The sequence below is a fragment of the Balaenoptera acutorostrata genome, chromosome 1, assembly GCF_949987535.1.
Source record: "Balaenoptera acutorostrata chromosome 1, mBalAcu1.1, whole genome shotgun sequence".
Lineage (NCBI taxonomy): Eukaryota > Metazoa > Chordata > Mammalia > Artiodactyla > Balaenopteridae > Balaenoptera > Balaenoptera acutorostrata.
In genome coordinates, this window is record NC_080064.1 from 180,204,870 (window position 1) to 180,219,763 (window position 14,894).

The window sequence follows — 14,894 nt, forward strand, 5'->3', positions numbered from 1 at the left end:
AATTTAGTAAACTCTGAAATCTCAACTGTCCTATCATTACATATGATGTCAAGTAATTGATAAATGTTTTGAAATACAGTATTTTAGGTTTTTAAATGCTTACTCCAGGTGACTTTAAAATTCATAAACATGTTCATGTTCTTCATCAGATGTATGGGGGATCTGTCCACATATTAGTATCTTGAGAGCAGGGACTCTACTTCATTCAGCTCTTAACCAGTTAATGTCTGGCACCTACTAGAAACTCAAATAAATGTTTTATTTGAAATTTTTCCAAAGAAAATACCCTATCGATTTATCACAGGTACAGAACAAAATAATGCATTTGTGGCAGTTAAGGTTTGTTTTCTGAAAACACTTTCCTATCTTATTTTTAGAAATACAGAGGGAAAAATTGTGTCTCTTGATGCAAAATTGAATTTGGAGAACAAAGACTATAAGAAAACCACTAAGATCACATGGCTTGCCGAGACCGAACGTGCTCTTCCTGTCCCAGCGATCTGTGTCACTTACGAGCACTTGATCACAAAGCCCGTACTGGGAAAAGACGAGGACTTTAAGCAGTATGTCAACAAGAACAGTAAGGTAGCCTCCTGAAAGAAACCCTGTTTCATCTTCCTCTGTTGTATCAGTATAACCTGTTCTTTAGAATTTTTAACATTAGTTTTAAGTATTTGTTTCCTCAGATAAAATGGAAAAGATTTCCAGAATTTTGTTGAAAATGATATAAAAGAATAATGTTCCCATTTTACAAATTCTAGAAACCGAGGCACAGTGAGGTTCAGTAAGTTGCTTGAGGACGGGCAATAAGGCGTAGAGCTGGGGTTCAAACCCAGGCCTCCTGGCTCTAGAACCCTTGTGCTTTAGTGCCGTGCCAGCGTGCCTTTCAGCTGGGTCTGTGTGTGCTTCTTGCATTGTACTTCGTATTTATAGTGGGAGATTTCTTTGTATCTGCAGGGACACCAATCAAGTTAGTTAAAAGGTTCATGAAGCCCATCAGTATATAAATGATAACTTTTAGAAATATAATAAATAATTGTTATTTACTTTAATATTTCACTGTTTTACTGCATGTGCTTAAGTAGTAAAGTTTTTAACATATCCTGTTGCAGCTGCTGGAAAAGCTGCTTGCATCTTAGGGTTGTTTTTAGTGTTCTCACGTTCAAGAAAGTGTATTTTGGTCTTGTACCATCTTTACAGCATGAAGAATTAATGCTGGGGGATCCCTGCCTTAAGGATTTGAAAAAAGGAGACATTATACAACTCCAGAGACGAGGCTTCTTCATATGTGATCAACCTTATGAACCTGTTAGGTAAATCAGTGTAACTGAACATCTAAATGAAAATGCTTAAAATTCTTATGGTGAATAATATTTTAAAGATTGAACTTCCACTAAAATACTGTACCTGACAATTCTCTGTTCGGTTTCATTTGTTCTTCTGTGTTTACTATTTCAGACATCATCGTAACAAATTTTAACTTTGAAACAGCATAATATTAACAAATTTTATTTCTAGAACTAAACCATTCATTTTCACATGGTCCAAGTAAAAAGAAAAAAATTTCAGTGTTATCTTTGGATAAACATTATAACTATTACCTTTTCTTTTTTTCTAAATATATTTTTTATTGAAGTATAGTTGATTTACAGTGTTGTATTAATTACTGCTGTATAGCAGAGTGACTCAGTTGCACATATATATATACATTTCCATATTCTTTTCCATTATGGTTTATCACAGGCAGCTTTTCTTTATAGTGTACTTTAATTAGATATATTGTAGAATACAAATAGTACAGCAGGTACAGTTAGAGGATTATAACAAATGTTTGTGTTTTTTTTAAACCATGAAGTAATAGAATTACTAGGAGAACTTTCAGTCTCTGAATTTTTGTTCGCGTTTCTTTTTTTTTGTCTTTGCTATTTCTTATTGCATCTCTTTAACTTTGTGATCAGACCTCACTCCTGAGCTCCAGACTTGTGAATCTAATTAATGTCTTTTAGACATCTCTGAATAGATAACTTTCAAGTACCTCAAACTTCAAAATTCAAGATCCTAGTTACCATCTCTCCTCAGTTCTTCTCCTTCATCCCCCATTCTAATCAGTAAACCTTGTTGTTTGTACTGCTTGCCTAGTTCATCTCTGTGCATCTACTGCTCTGCCTTTGTTTCAGGCCCTTAGCATTTCTTCCTTGATTGCCAAAACAGTTTCTAAAGTAGTCTCTTCCTTCCAGTTTTGCACTTTTCTGATCCACTTTTCATATGGCCCCCAGTCTAAAAATTTCAGAGTAACAATTTTATCACATTATCCCCCCCCTGCTTAATAATTCTTGTTAGCTTTAGAGGAAAATCTAAACTTCTTAGTTTGACATGCAAGATATTTCATGTAATGGCCTCTCGACCCACCTGAGCCATCTGTGTTGTAGTTTACCTCTTCCTGATCCCTTCTGTTCAAGATACTGGACTGCTTGGGGCTTTCCAAAGTCATCAACTACCTTTGAACTTCTTGCTTTTTCCTGGAATGGCCATGCTTCTTTTTCTTCATCTGGGTAACCTTTCAAATGTTACTTCTTCCAGAGCTTTCTTGTATTCCTCTAATCTGGATAGGCACCCAACCTATGTGTCCCCATTGCAGCGAGCACTTTCCTCTTTAGAATATTTATCACGTGCTGTTGTATCTATCTTTCTGTCTGTCTGTCTATCTTGTTTCCACCACTGGAAATTCATTAAGGGCAGATACTTTTTTCATGTTCATCTTAGTATCATGTTGCCGTTAGTCAAATAAGACCATGTGTGTAAACGGCATGCACAGTGCCCAGTACTTATTAAGCCCTTGTTAAATATTTAGTGATGGTGGTGGTGGTGGTGGTGGTGGTAGTGATGGTCCCAACTAGAGTCATGCCCAGAAGAGAGTAGGCTCTCAGTTTATTCTGAAAGAATTGTTGAACTTTTCGACACATGGTGCTGTATCAGCAACCACATGCAAGAGTGAGCGGACCCCCTACCTCATACCATGTATAAAAATTAACTCAAATATGGATCAGGGACCTGAATGTAAAAGCTAAACTATAAAACTCTTAAAGGAAAACATAAGTTTAAGTCTTTGTAACCTTAGCAATGCTTTCTTAAATATAACACCTAAAGCATAAGCAACCAAAGAAAATATACATAAATTGGACTATATCAAAAATTTTTGTGCTTCAGAGGACACCATCAGGAAAGTGAAAAGACAGTCCACAGAATGAGAGAAAAATATTTGCACATGTATCTGATAAAGGACTTGTATGCAGAATAAATAAAGAATCCTTACAACTTGATAATAAAAGGACAGTTAAAAACGGACAAAGACATTCTCCAAAGCAGATATACAAGTGGTCAATAAGCACATGAATAGATGCTCAATATTATTAGTTATTAGGGAAATGCAAATCAAGACCACAGTGAGATATCATTCCGTATCCCCTTGGATGGCTGTAATCAAGAAGGCAGGCAGTAACAAGTGTTGAGGATGTGGAGAAATTGGAACCCTCATACATTGCTAATAGGATTGTAAAATGATGTAGTTACTTTGGAAAACAATGTGGCAGTTCCTCAGAAAGTTAAATATAGTGTTATCATTTGACCTAGCATTTCCACTTTTATGTATATACCCAAGAAAAGTAATAACATATGTTCACACAAAAATTTGTACATGAATGCTCATAGCAGCATCGTTCGTAATAGACAAAAGGTACAAACAGCCCAAATGTCCAACAGCTGATGAGTGGATAAACAAAATGTGGTGTATCCATACAAGGGAGTATTTTTCAGCCATAAAAAAAAGTGAAGCGCTGATTCATGCTATAACATGCATGAACCTTGTAAGCGTTATGCCAAGTGAAGTAAGCTGGTCACAACAGACCACGTATTGTATGATTTCGTTTATATGAAATGTCCAGAATAGACAAATTCATACAAACAAAGTTAGATTAGTGGTTGCTAGGGACCAGAGGCATGGGAGACTGGCAGGTAGGGTACAAAGGGCCTTTTTAGGGTGATGAGAATGGTTTAAAATTAGATAGTGGTGATGGTTGCACAGTTTTATGTAACCAGGGGTAGTATACTTTCAAAGGGTGGAGTTTCTGGTATGTGAATTATATTTCAATATGGCCATATTCAGAAATACTGAAGAGATGTATAGGATTCTGTTGTCACTAAATTCTCTCACTTATTTTTACTCTGTGGCCTTTGCCACAAAATTCAAAAAAATATTTTGCTTATGAGTAGTCTCAAGGGCAGTGGATTTTGCTAATGACTGTACCCTTTAGAATTGAGAAATTCCTACAAAATAAATGTTGTACAGAAATTCTTCTGCTCATAAGCAGATTAGGTGTGGTATGTAGATGCATTTCTTTTAAGTCAAGAGTGAGACCATGAACATCCACTCATGCCATTTCTGGTGGCCAGAGTAGATGTAACTTTGTCCTGGACTTAGCATTTTCATATCCATGAAAGTTCATAAATTGAAAGTTTATGGTTAGCACTGTCAGTTTTTATATATTGTTTTTAAACTACTCTGAAGAGACTCTGATTTGAATAAGAATGGACTATATACTTATACCTTGAAAAGTATTAACAGTGCCATTGAATTAATCTAGGAATTCAATTTTAATTGCTGTTCAGATAATTTTGTTCAAACAAACTTTTTTGTCCCTTCATTTTCTTTTTAGTCCATATAGTTGCATAGAAGCTCCATGCATTCTGATATACATTCCTGATGGGCATACGAAGGAAATGCCAACATCTGGGTCAAAGGAAAAGACCAAAGTAGAAACAACAAAGAATGAGGTAAATAATTGACTTCTATGGATATGTCTCTAATCAATGATCTTTCTGTCCTAGGGTTTAGAATCTGTTTGTTTACAAAGATTGTCTTCCTCACTGTTGAGATCTAAGAAGACAATAACTCTGACTTTTGCGATTTTTGTTGTTGTTGTTCTTTCTTGTAAGATTTTAAAATACCCTGCAAAACAAGATTTTCAAAAGTTAATTTTTTTTATGTGAAAGAGTAAGAAAGACTAGATTTAAAGAATCTTTTAGAGAAGCCTTTTTTAAATTCTAATAGAGCTGCAGTAGATCCTTGCCCAAGAAAACAAGTCGTTACGACAGTGTTAGGACGGTGACCTGGTTTTCTGGCCCCCTGTCTGTACTTTATCAAACTCCAGTGCATCTTGGAGAGGAGCTCCCAACAGTCATTGAGGTTCAGAAAAGAGAAAAAGGGCAGATAAGAAACTTTGCCTCTTTCTGGTTTTTTTTCATCTTGGGGGTAACGCTTAATCTCTGTCTTTAAGAATGAGTTAGGAATCTTCCTGGCAGTCCAGGTCTGGAGGACATTCCGGATAGAGACACAGCTTCTGTCCTCATTTTACAGGATGTGGATTTGAGAGGCCGTGACATGTCTAGAGATTTCGGGGGTTTATTGTGCAGGCCAGAGGTCCTCAAACTTCCTCATTTCATAGCATCCTTAGTTTCCCAGTAATTTTTTTCATGACACCTCTAGGCTGAATGAAATTCCTAACTGTTCTCTTTATTAAGTAGTTAAGTTCAAGCACCTAGATAAATATTTATATCCCAGTAACTTAGTAGCCATTTGAAAAAAATAATATACATAAATTGAAGGAAAAGAAACTTAAATTTCATTTATAAAAGATTTTGTTCTTAAATGTTAGATATTTAAATTTCTTATTTTTATTTCATTCTTAAAATGACGTATTAATTGAAAGAAAAAAATAATACTTTTATTTCTTCCTTGAACCTTGGACTCAGATTGGACACTACCATGCTTATTTTCTGTTTCCACAGTGATTTTCCTGTGGTATTTGATTTTTAACACAACAGCTGTGAAAAATCCAGCTTTGCAGAGAGATGGCATCATTGAAAGGAATATAGCACACTCTAATGTTGAAACCGAGCCACCTTGAACTTGTAGTATGCAGTGTTTGACAGATGTTGGATATGTTACTGTTTGCCTTAGATATTTAAAACATCCTGTGGTGTCCCTAGGAATTTCCAGTGGCTCCCTGGAACACCTTGCTGCATAGTTTGGGGCCCACACGTGTTGGCAGTTGTGTCGTCACTGAGGATTTGGTAGCAGTGAAGAAGATAGTTTGGAGGGTGGGTTGGATGTAGGGTTAGAAGATGTGATAAGTGGTCAGGAAGCCAGAGCATGAGGGCATGGAGGAAATAAAGTAGGACATGAATTCAGGAAGTAGCATAGGAAGACAGTAACTTCTAGTTTTGTTTTGGTTGACTAGGTAAGTGAGTGGTAAATAACCTGAGCTAGGGAAGACAGAAGCACAGTTGATTAGGAGATACAAGTTTGGAACTGTTAAGAGCCGGAATGTCATGACTTGAGCTTTTAATTTACACAAACTAAAAGCTATGTAGTCTTAGCCAAAAGAAAATTAAAGGAAGAGAAGTAAGAATTTAAGTCGGGCAGTATCCTTGTGCTATTTGTATACCAGCAGTTCTCAAACTTTTTGGTTTCACACTTATTTCTGATTGAGGACCTTCGTTTACGTGGATTATATTTATCAGTGTTTGCCATAAAAATTAAAATTGAGAAGTTTTAAAAGAATTTATTAATTCATTTAAAAAATAGCAATAGTAAACCCAACCATATGTTTATATAAATAACTTTTTTTTATGAAATATAACTGTTTTCTAAAAGAAAACTTTTAGTTAGGAGAGTGGTATGGTTTTGCATTTTTGCAAATCTTTTTAATTTGCCTTAGCCTCCAAAAAACTGCACTGTGTATACTCATGAGAGAGTGAGAGCAAAAAGGACAAATTGCATCTTATTATTATCATGGAAATAGCTGTGACCTTGCGGACCTCCTTTGAAAAGGTCTCAGAAACCCTCTGGGGTTTGTAGGCCACACCTTGAGAACCGCTAGTATATATACTAGAATAGCACGAGATGGGAAATTTGGCTACTGTTCCCTCATTGGTCCCAATTTACACCTGTGCCTCTCATCTTTTACATTTCCTGTAAAGTTATTAGTATTATGCTATGAGTTAATGTATGTGTTCTTTTTTTTCGGTCTTCATTGCTGAGCACGGGCTTTCTCTAGTTGTGGCGAGCAGGGGCTACTCTTCGTTGTGGTACACGGGCTTCTCATTGTGGTGGCTTCTCTTGTTGTGGAGCCTGGGCTCTAGGCATGCGAGCTTCAGTAGTTGTGGCATGCGGGCTCAGTAGTTGTGGCTCGCAGCCCCTAGAGCGCAGGCTCAGTAGTTGTGGCCCACGGGCTTAGTTGCTCCACATGTGGGATCTTCCTGGACCAGGGCTCGAACCCGTGTCCCCTGCATTGGCAGGCGGATTCTTAACCACTGCGCCACCAGGGGAGCCCCAGTGTATGTGTTCTTGAAAAACTTTATGTTCTACAAAATGACATACTAATCAGGAAAAATAGGATTGGGGCAAACCACTAAAAACTTGCATCTTTTGTGGTTTCATTCAGATTGTGGCTGTGTAGCAGTCACTGAAGGCTCAGCGAGGCTGGACATCCCAGATGGCTCACCCACGTGGGTGGCAGTTGATTCTGGCCATTGGCTAGGAGCTCAGTGGAGGTGTTGACAGACAGCTTCAGCATGGGATGTTCAGGGTAGTGAGACTTTGTATATGACAGATCAGGGCTCCAAAAGTGAGCGTCCAATAGACAAGTTCGAAGCATCGCTGTATGGTTTATGATTTAACCTCGGAAACCTCACATAGCTTCCCTTCTGCCATGTTGTATTGGTTGAACAGTCATAACCTTGCCCAGATTCAAGGGAGAGGATGTAGAGGCTTCTTGGTGGGAGGAGTATCAAAAAGTTTTTGGAAAAGCTTTGAAACCTGCACAGATTCTAATAGAAGTTAAAATACAGTTGACGGGCATTTGTACCCAACATTGCAGTCAGCCATCGTTGCAGCCTTAAACCTTAGGGGTACTGCTCTCTCTTTTGATATATAGATCTTTGACGGTATTTGCCTCCAGTAGATACCGGTGTTATCAAAATTAAAGTCTGGGGACTTCCCTGGTGGCACAGTGGTTAACAGTCCGCCTGCCAATGCAAGGGACACGGGTTCGAACCCTGGATCTCACATGCCGTGGAGCAACTAAGCCTGTGCACCACAAGTGCTGAGCCTGAGCTCTAGAGCCTGCAAGCCACAACTACTGAGCCCACGTGCCACAACTACTGAAGCCTGCGTGCCTAGAGCCCATGCTCTGCAACAAGGGAAGCCACGACAGTGAGAAGCCCGCACACCGCAACGAAGAGTAGCCCCCGCTCGCCGCAACTAGAGAAACCCCGCCCACAGCAACAAAGACCCAACACAGCCAAAAATAAATAAATAAATTAATTAATTAATTAAAAAAAAATTAAAGTCTGATCCAGGGAGTACCCTGCTTCAACACTTTTTTTTTTTTTGAGCAGAAGAGGATATATAATATATTTGAAACTTCTTCATCTGTGCTTGCACCTTCATTAGATGGTTTAATGTTATGGAAAACAGTTTTTTTAAAGTACCACCTGCCCTAAAGGAATGCATTTATACAGACTTTCTCGTTCTTCTGTCATGTATTTCTAAAGCTTTCTCTTTAATTGTGAGTAAGCTTTTTCCTTTATGCTCCTTTGACATAAAACATTAACACACTGGGAGATATCACGTACAAGGTGATGTGAATTTTCAGCATTATATTGATATTGTTCCACTGTTTACCAACCATGAATGAGTCAGTTCATCTTACCAAAAATAAGTGTAGCAGAACAGACTGTATATAATTTTGATACAATGGCTTCTTTTATTGTAGTCTTCCCTTATTATATAATATTATGCACTTATATATGCATATTAATGTTTATGATTGTACATATACATACCTCACCAAAAAATATACTATAAATTATGAGTGATTTAAGGAATTTTGGGGGACTCATTTTTTAGTGTATGTGGTTTTTGACTTACATGGTGATTTTAGAACCTAATCTCCATGTAAAATGCAACTTTGATACAGCTTGAGGTGCCTCTTAGCTATCCAGGTAAAGATGTCTGGAAGACCATTCAGAATACTGGGTCTGGTATCAGGACAGAGTTCTGGAGTAGAGACAAAACATTTTGGAGTTTAATACATATGGCTCAATGAATATGTATGAGATTATTCTGAGAAATTAAGTAGAAGACCATTAAAGAAAAAAGTCACAGGGAAGGTATGGTGTAGCAGGGTTTTAAAGTTCGAAGGGTTTCAGTAGGAGGAAAACATTCTAAGCGAAAGAAGAGCATGACATTGAGAATAAATACAGTATAGTTATTCACTATCCAGAAATCAGTTTAGGGAACATATCTCTGGATTTGTTGCACATGCTTATATACAACCATATGCCTATAAATATATAATTTTACACAAATGGAATTGTTTCACAGCATTACTATAAAATTGTTTCACAGTATTTCATGGAGCTCTTGCCTTGTCAACAATCTAGATATATCTCATCTTTTAAAAAATTAGTAATAATACCTAACTTATTGATATTTACTTTTTCTCAGCCTTTGTGACTAAGAGCTTTACATAGATTTATTACCTTTTATTTCCCATCAACCTGATGGGTTCAATACAATTATTATCCCTCTCTTATGGTTAAAAAGCAGAACTGGCTTAAGTAACTAATTCAAGGTTGCACAGCTAGTGTGTGGTAGAGCAGATCTGGTGGGTATGTCATATTTTCTTTAAATAGTCCTCTAATGGTAATGATTTAGGTTCAGTTTTTTGCTGTAATAAAAATGCTCCAGTGAATATCTGTGTACCTCTACCTTTGTTTACTTCTGTTATTTCTCATTAGGATAAATTTTTAGGAATGAGATTATTCATTTAAACTTTTTAAGGAGTAAAATTTTTAAATTTTGTTTTTAACTTAAAACATTAGAAAACAGTTTGATATAATTTTGTGGAGAGATTTTTAACATGAATTAATTTTACTTTTGGTTTTCTGCCTCTGTAGGCAGCTACTCCTCTTAAGACAAGGTCAGCTCCTTCTTTGAATAATACTTGCGCTACGTCTGAGGATTCCTTGGTCCTTTACAACAGAGTGGCTGTTCAAGGGGATGTGGTTCGTGAGTTAAAAGCCAAGAAAGCAGCAAAGGAAGATATAGATGCAGCTGTAAAACAGCTTTTGTCTTTGAAGGCTGAATATAAGGAGAAAACTGGCCAGGAATATAAACTTGGAAATCCTCCTGCTGCAATAATACAGAATGTTTCTTCTAAATCATCATCAGATATTCTGGAAAGTAAATCTCTGTATGATGAAGTTGCTGCACAAGGGGAGGTGGTTCGTAAACTGAAAGCTGAAAAAGCCCCTAAGGTCAGTATCCTGGAACGAGTTTAGACACATTGTAAGTAAGCTTATGAAGTCAAAACGACCTAGGCTAGTCTCATCTTATGAGACATGTTGTCTATAGACTGTCCGATTGAGTATTTTGACGTAACAGTCAACATTTATTGATACGTGCTATCTGCCAAGCTCTGGAAATATTAGTGTGAGACAGCTTACCATCTGGTGGGGGCGTGGGGCTGAGGAAGAGCCATGCACAGACTGTAATCCTGTATGATATGTATAAATGGCTCTCAGAAGTGTCTGTGTCTGAAATAGAGATGCTGGGAGCATGCAAGTTCTTATCCCAGATCCTGACATTCGCCACAATGATGCCATCCTGGGAACACTCCTGGGCAGAAATTTTCAAGAAGATTTAACGTACACACCTTTGAAATAAAAGGTTTGGGGAGGGGCATATTTCATTTGAAAATAAAATCAATATTCTGATTTGGAAAAAAAAAAAAAAAAAAGAAGTGTCTGTGTCTGCAAGTGGCAGGCAAGGGGGAAACAGTTATAAAGGATATTTAAAGTAGTCCTGAAGTAGAAGAAGCCCTTTAAGGTGAATGACTTTCAGAGGAGGTACTCTTAGTGTAGATCTGTGGTTCTCAAGCTTTATTGTGCATCAGAATTACCAGAGAGCCGGCTAAAACACAGACTGCTGGGCCCTACCTCTTGAGTGTCTGCTTCAGTAAGTCCAGAGCATGTAGAGAGTATGCACCAGCAAAAGTTCGAGGTATATTCAGGGAATAATGAGCTGTCAAGAGGTTTCTGACCAGTGACTATTTCAGATTTTTCGTAGGGGAGCCCTCAGGTGATACCACATTTTGACTGAAGTATAAATTTCATTCTCGTTTTAATGATATCTTCAGGAAAAACATTTAGCCAAGTGGGTGGTAGCACTGAGTGTGGTACAGGATTGCTTGCTGTAAATAAGAGGCAAAAGGAATGGCATCTGGGATAGAGAAGAATCAAGTTTAATAATCACGTCATGTAGTTCTACTCAAATAGTAGCATAGTTCTAAAACATGATCAAATTAGTAGTGCTGTAACTGGATAAGTAAGCTACCAAAAACTGTAGAATCTGGGCTGTGGCATGCACACAGAGCGATGTGACGAACCACTGGGCTTGACTTACGTGACTGGAGGAGATCTGTTCTAAAGTGTTCCCAGGGATCTGTCGTCTGGTCAATATCCTGGGCTTTGGTGGGAGAATGATTGAGTAACTTGAGGTTGTAAATTCCTCACCTCATTAACAAGTTTTTCTGCATCTGACTAGAAACCCTGTCCCCTAAGATACTTTCATTCGTGGACATTTGACCTCTGCTGAGGAGAGCAAACGCTTTGGGGAAATCTTGGGTTTTGCTCCAGGAGTTATTATTTTTCTGTCTCTTCATTGTGAAGTGTGAGAAATCTTTTCTCCTTTCTCTTCAACGAGCCTGTTGAAGTCCTGCATAGCTGTGATGCTCTAAAACAGCTTTGCTTCAAGGAATGAAGGCTGATAGGTGTATGGGTTGGGCATATAAACCCTTGATGTTTCCTATCCTGTGGTGAGGTTAGGAGCATTTGTACTCTCTGTATATGTCATACACTCACTATGGACCCTTTTCTAGATGTAATTTGAGGGGGAGGGCTTTGCTCTTTACATTCCTTCATTCTGAGTAGAGTATGTGATATTCTGTGCTGATTCTTGGTCGGCTGCTTACGTGTGGGGCAGTAACAACGGCAACCATTATACTCACAGCAACAGCCAACTCAGTTTCCCATCCTGCTGGGTTAATGGATCACATCCATAAAATAGCACTGTTGAAGTTATGAAAGTCAGCCTGTGGGTAAAAAACTCTAAATTTCTTTGGAAATTGGGCAGGTACTTTCACTAGGTGCTTTTTGATAACGATAAATGTGATACTGAAATGAATCTGACTTCAGTGTAGTTTAACCTACATTTATTGAAAGCCTACAATGTACCATATCTGTGTTTCAAAATATTACTTATATATATATATTTTTTTTTTCTCTAAATGCTAACAGTAGTAAGTTGCTCTTTTTTCCTGAGAACCAACGCAGTTACTATGAATGGAAGTGTTATGTAGAATATATCTGGCACTGTTCACTATACATTGCTATTTTTGCATTTAATCCTCACAACACCACATACAATAATATTCAAATAATACTCCTTTTTTTATTTGTTGGTTTTAGTAGCCAATGAGAAACTACTTTCTGAAGTGAATAGGAATGTAAAAGTAACTTCCTGAAGTTTGCAAAGCGTGGATTCCAATTTTGACTCATTCCCAAGTCATTTCCAGTTAGAGACGTTCTAAGCACCAGAGAGTCGTGGTTTTACTAGTTTGTTATTATTTATTAAGCAAGTCTGTGCTTGTTTTACATTAATAATTTGTCTAAGCCACTTTGTCATTCCATTTCCTACGTCATGTTACTACCACTAAAGTAAGGAAAGTGGTTGGCTGAGGTTTTATAGTTACAGGTTTCAATGAGACTTTTCTTCCTCTATTCGTTCCCCCCCACCCCCTTTTCTTTTTCAGGATCAGATCGGTGATTCCGTGCACAGACTTTTAAGCATGAAGGCAGAATATGAGCATAATGTGGGCAAAGAATAAAAACCTTCAAGTCCACCCTCTGCTCCCCTTTCCTTTTCCTCCTGCCCAGTAGATTGTTGCGTTACAGTGCTGGATCAAGCAGAGTGTGAGGTGGAAATCCAAGAACACACCAAATATTTAATAACTCTTACTGCTGAGTTACTTTAATAGTTAAGGCCACTTTTCAGATTTTAAGTATTAACTTTGAAAGTTTTAAAGTTGCAGTTCCAAAAAATAAAGTTTTGATTTTGAACAGATTCTTCTGATTTGAAATTTGAGTGAAGTGTTTTGAACATGAATTTATACTATTTCTTGAAATGGGAGTCAGAAAATGGTAAGTCAAAGGTTTTATGGAATACTATGACACTTCAGACTCCAGGACGGGGCTTGGCAAACTGTGGCCTGCACCTGTGTTCTGTAAGTGAAATGTTCCTGGAACACGACCACACTTACTAGTTTACATATTGTCCACGGCCGTTTTAGCGCTGTAATTCCAGAGCTGAGGAGTTGCAACAGACTTGCAAAGCCTGATATATTTACTGTCTGGCCCGGGCCCTTTATTATTGAAAAGTCTTTCCCTTAGAGGAAAGACTTTTCAGAACCTTTATAGTTAAGGATTTTAAAAATTGAAGTAATGAATGGCAGCAAAATCAGATGATGACTACGTTGAATCAAAATCATAATCCACAGTTGTTTGGTCTTGTCAAACCTCGTCTGTGTCGAGGGGGTGCTGGTCACCTTTTACTTCTGCGCTGGCAGCATTTTAATTCACAGCACCTTGCATTTCATGCCCCCAGCAATTCATCTTAAATGTTTCTCCAACCTTTGCTCTTTTGTATTTTACACCAATGTTTTTGGTTTTAAAACCCAAATCACAGTTTATCAAGAAAGGAGACACATTGTTATATCCCTTTGTCCATTAAACAGACTGTTCTAGAAAATCACTACCCCTCACACCCACCCCAAATAGCCTTAAGAATTCTCAGGCCAAAAAATAAATGTCGTAGGCAGAGAAAATGAGAAGAAACAAACCCGTCTTTCCCTTGATGGTTTTGAGCTTCTTGTTTGGAATTTGTGTTAGTGGGTTTCTGCTATATTTGTATGTGGTACTTAATGCAAACTTACTTTTGCTCTAAGCGAGTATAAATCCAACCATCTTGTGAACAAGACATTTCATAAGGATCTTCTAGGAAGATGAGAGGAGTTTGTATTGATTTATTTGTGTCAGAAAAGTAACAGATACGTTGTGATGTAGGTAAGTGAACCAGGTGAGAAACGGCAAAAGAGGTGTTCTAATCCAGGTTGACTGAGGAGTCTGGGCCCTTTCCTGTGCTGTATTGGTTCCTGGGATCCAGGTTCAGTAAATGGGCTGTTTCTTACAGGCTTAAGCTAAACATAGATTTCTAATCCATTGATTCAGAGAAGAAAATGCCTTTCTTTGAAAACCTTCAAACTTTAAGTTCGCTAAATCTCCAAGCAGACTTTTTAATATGATACAAGCTTCTCACTCCCCCTTCCTCATTTGAAAGACTCCCTCTTCTGATTACCATTCACCACCAACTCCTGCCCCCGACCCCCCAGCGAAGTGAGAATCTTTGCTTTGGGGAGTCGTCATTAATGTGTGGAGGTGTAATTCCCTCAGCTGTGTTAGTAAGGAGCAAAGGTGGGTGACTGAATAGAGTTGGAAAAAAATAAAGTTTGAAAAATACTTTTTAAAGCTTTTTTCACTGATCGTTGAGGTGCTGAGGCCATTTTGAAAGGTTCTGTTCTTACTGTTCTGAATTGGTTAAGTTCTAGGTTTTTCTTTTTATTAAAGTTGCCTCCTTTCCCTGTGGGGAAATGTTTCCATCTAGTGGCTGCCGCAAAAACAGTTTGTGTACTTTTCATGCATTCCACCCAGGTGTG

The 14,894-nt window shown here is 37.8% G+C and overlaps 1 protein-coding gene across 1 annotated transcript in view; it reads left to right on the top strand.

Moving 5' to 3' along the window:
* Positions 1-14,894, top strand: part of EPRS1 (glutamyl-prolyl-tRNA synthetase 1) — a 67,773-nt gene that overhangs the window by 29,937 nt on the left and 22,942 nt on the right. The window contains exons 15-18 of the mRNA XM_007172074.3: positions 378-585; positions 1,201-1,313; positions 4,713-4,830; positions 10,021-10,380. Coding sequence (XP_007172136.2) covers positions 378-585; positions 1,201-1,313; positions 4,713-4,830; positions 10,021-10,380 — 799 coding nt within the window. The remainder of the gene's footprint in view (positions 1-377; positions 586-1,200; positions 1,314-4,712; positions 4,831-10,020; positions 10,381-14,894) is intronic.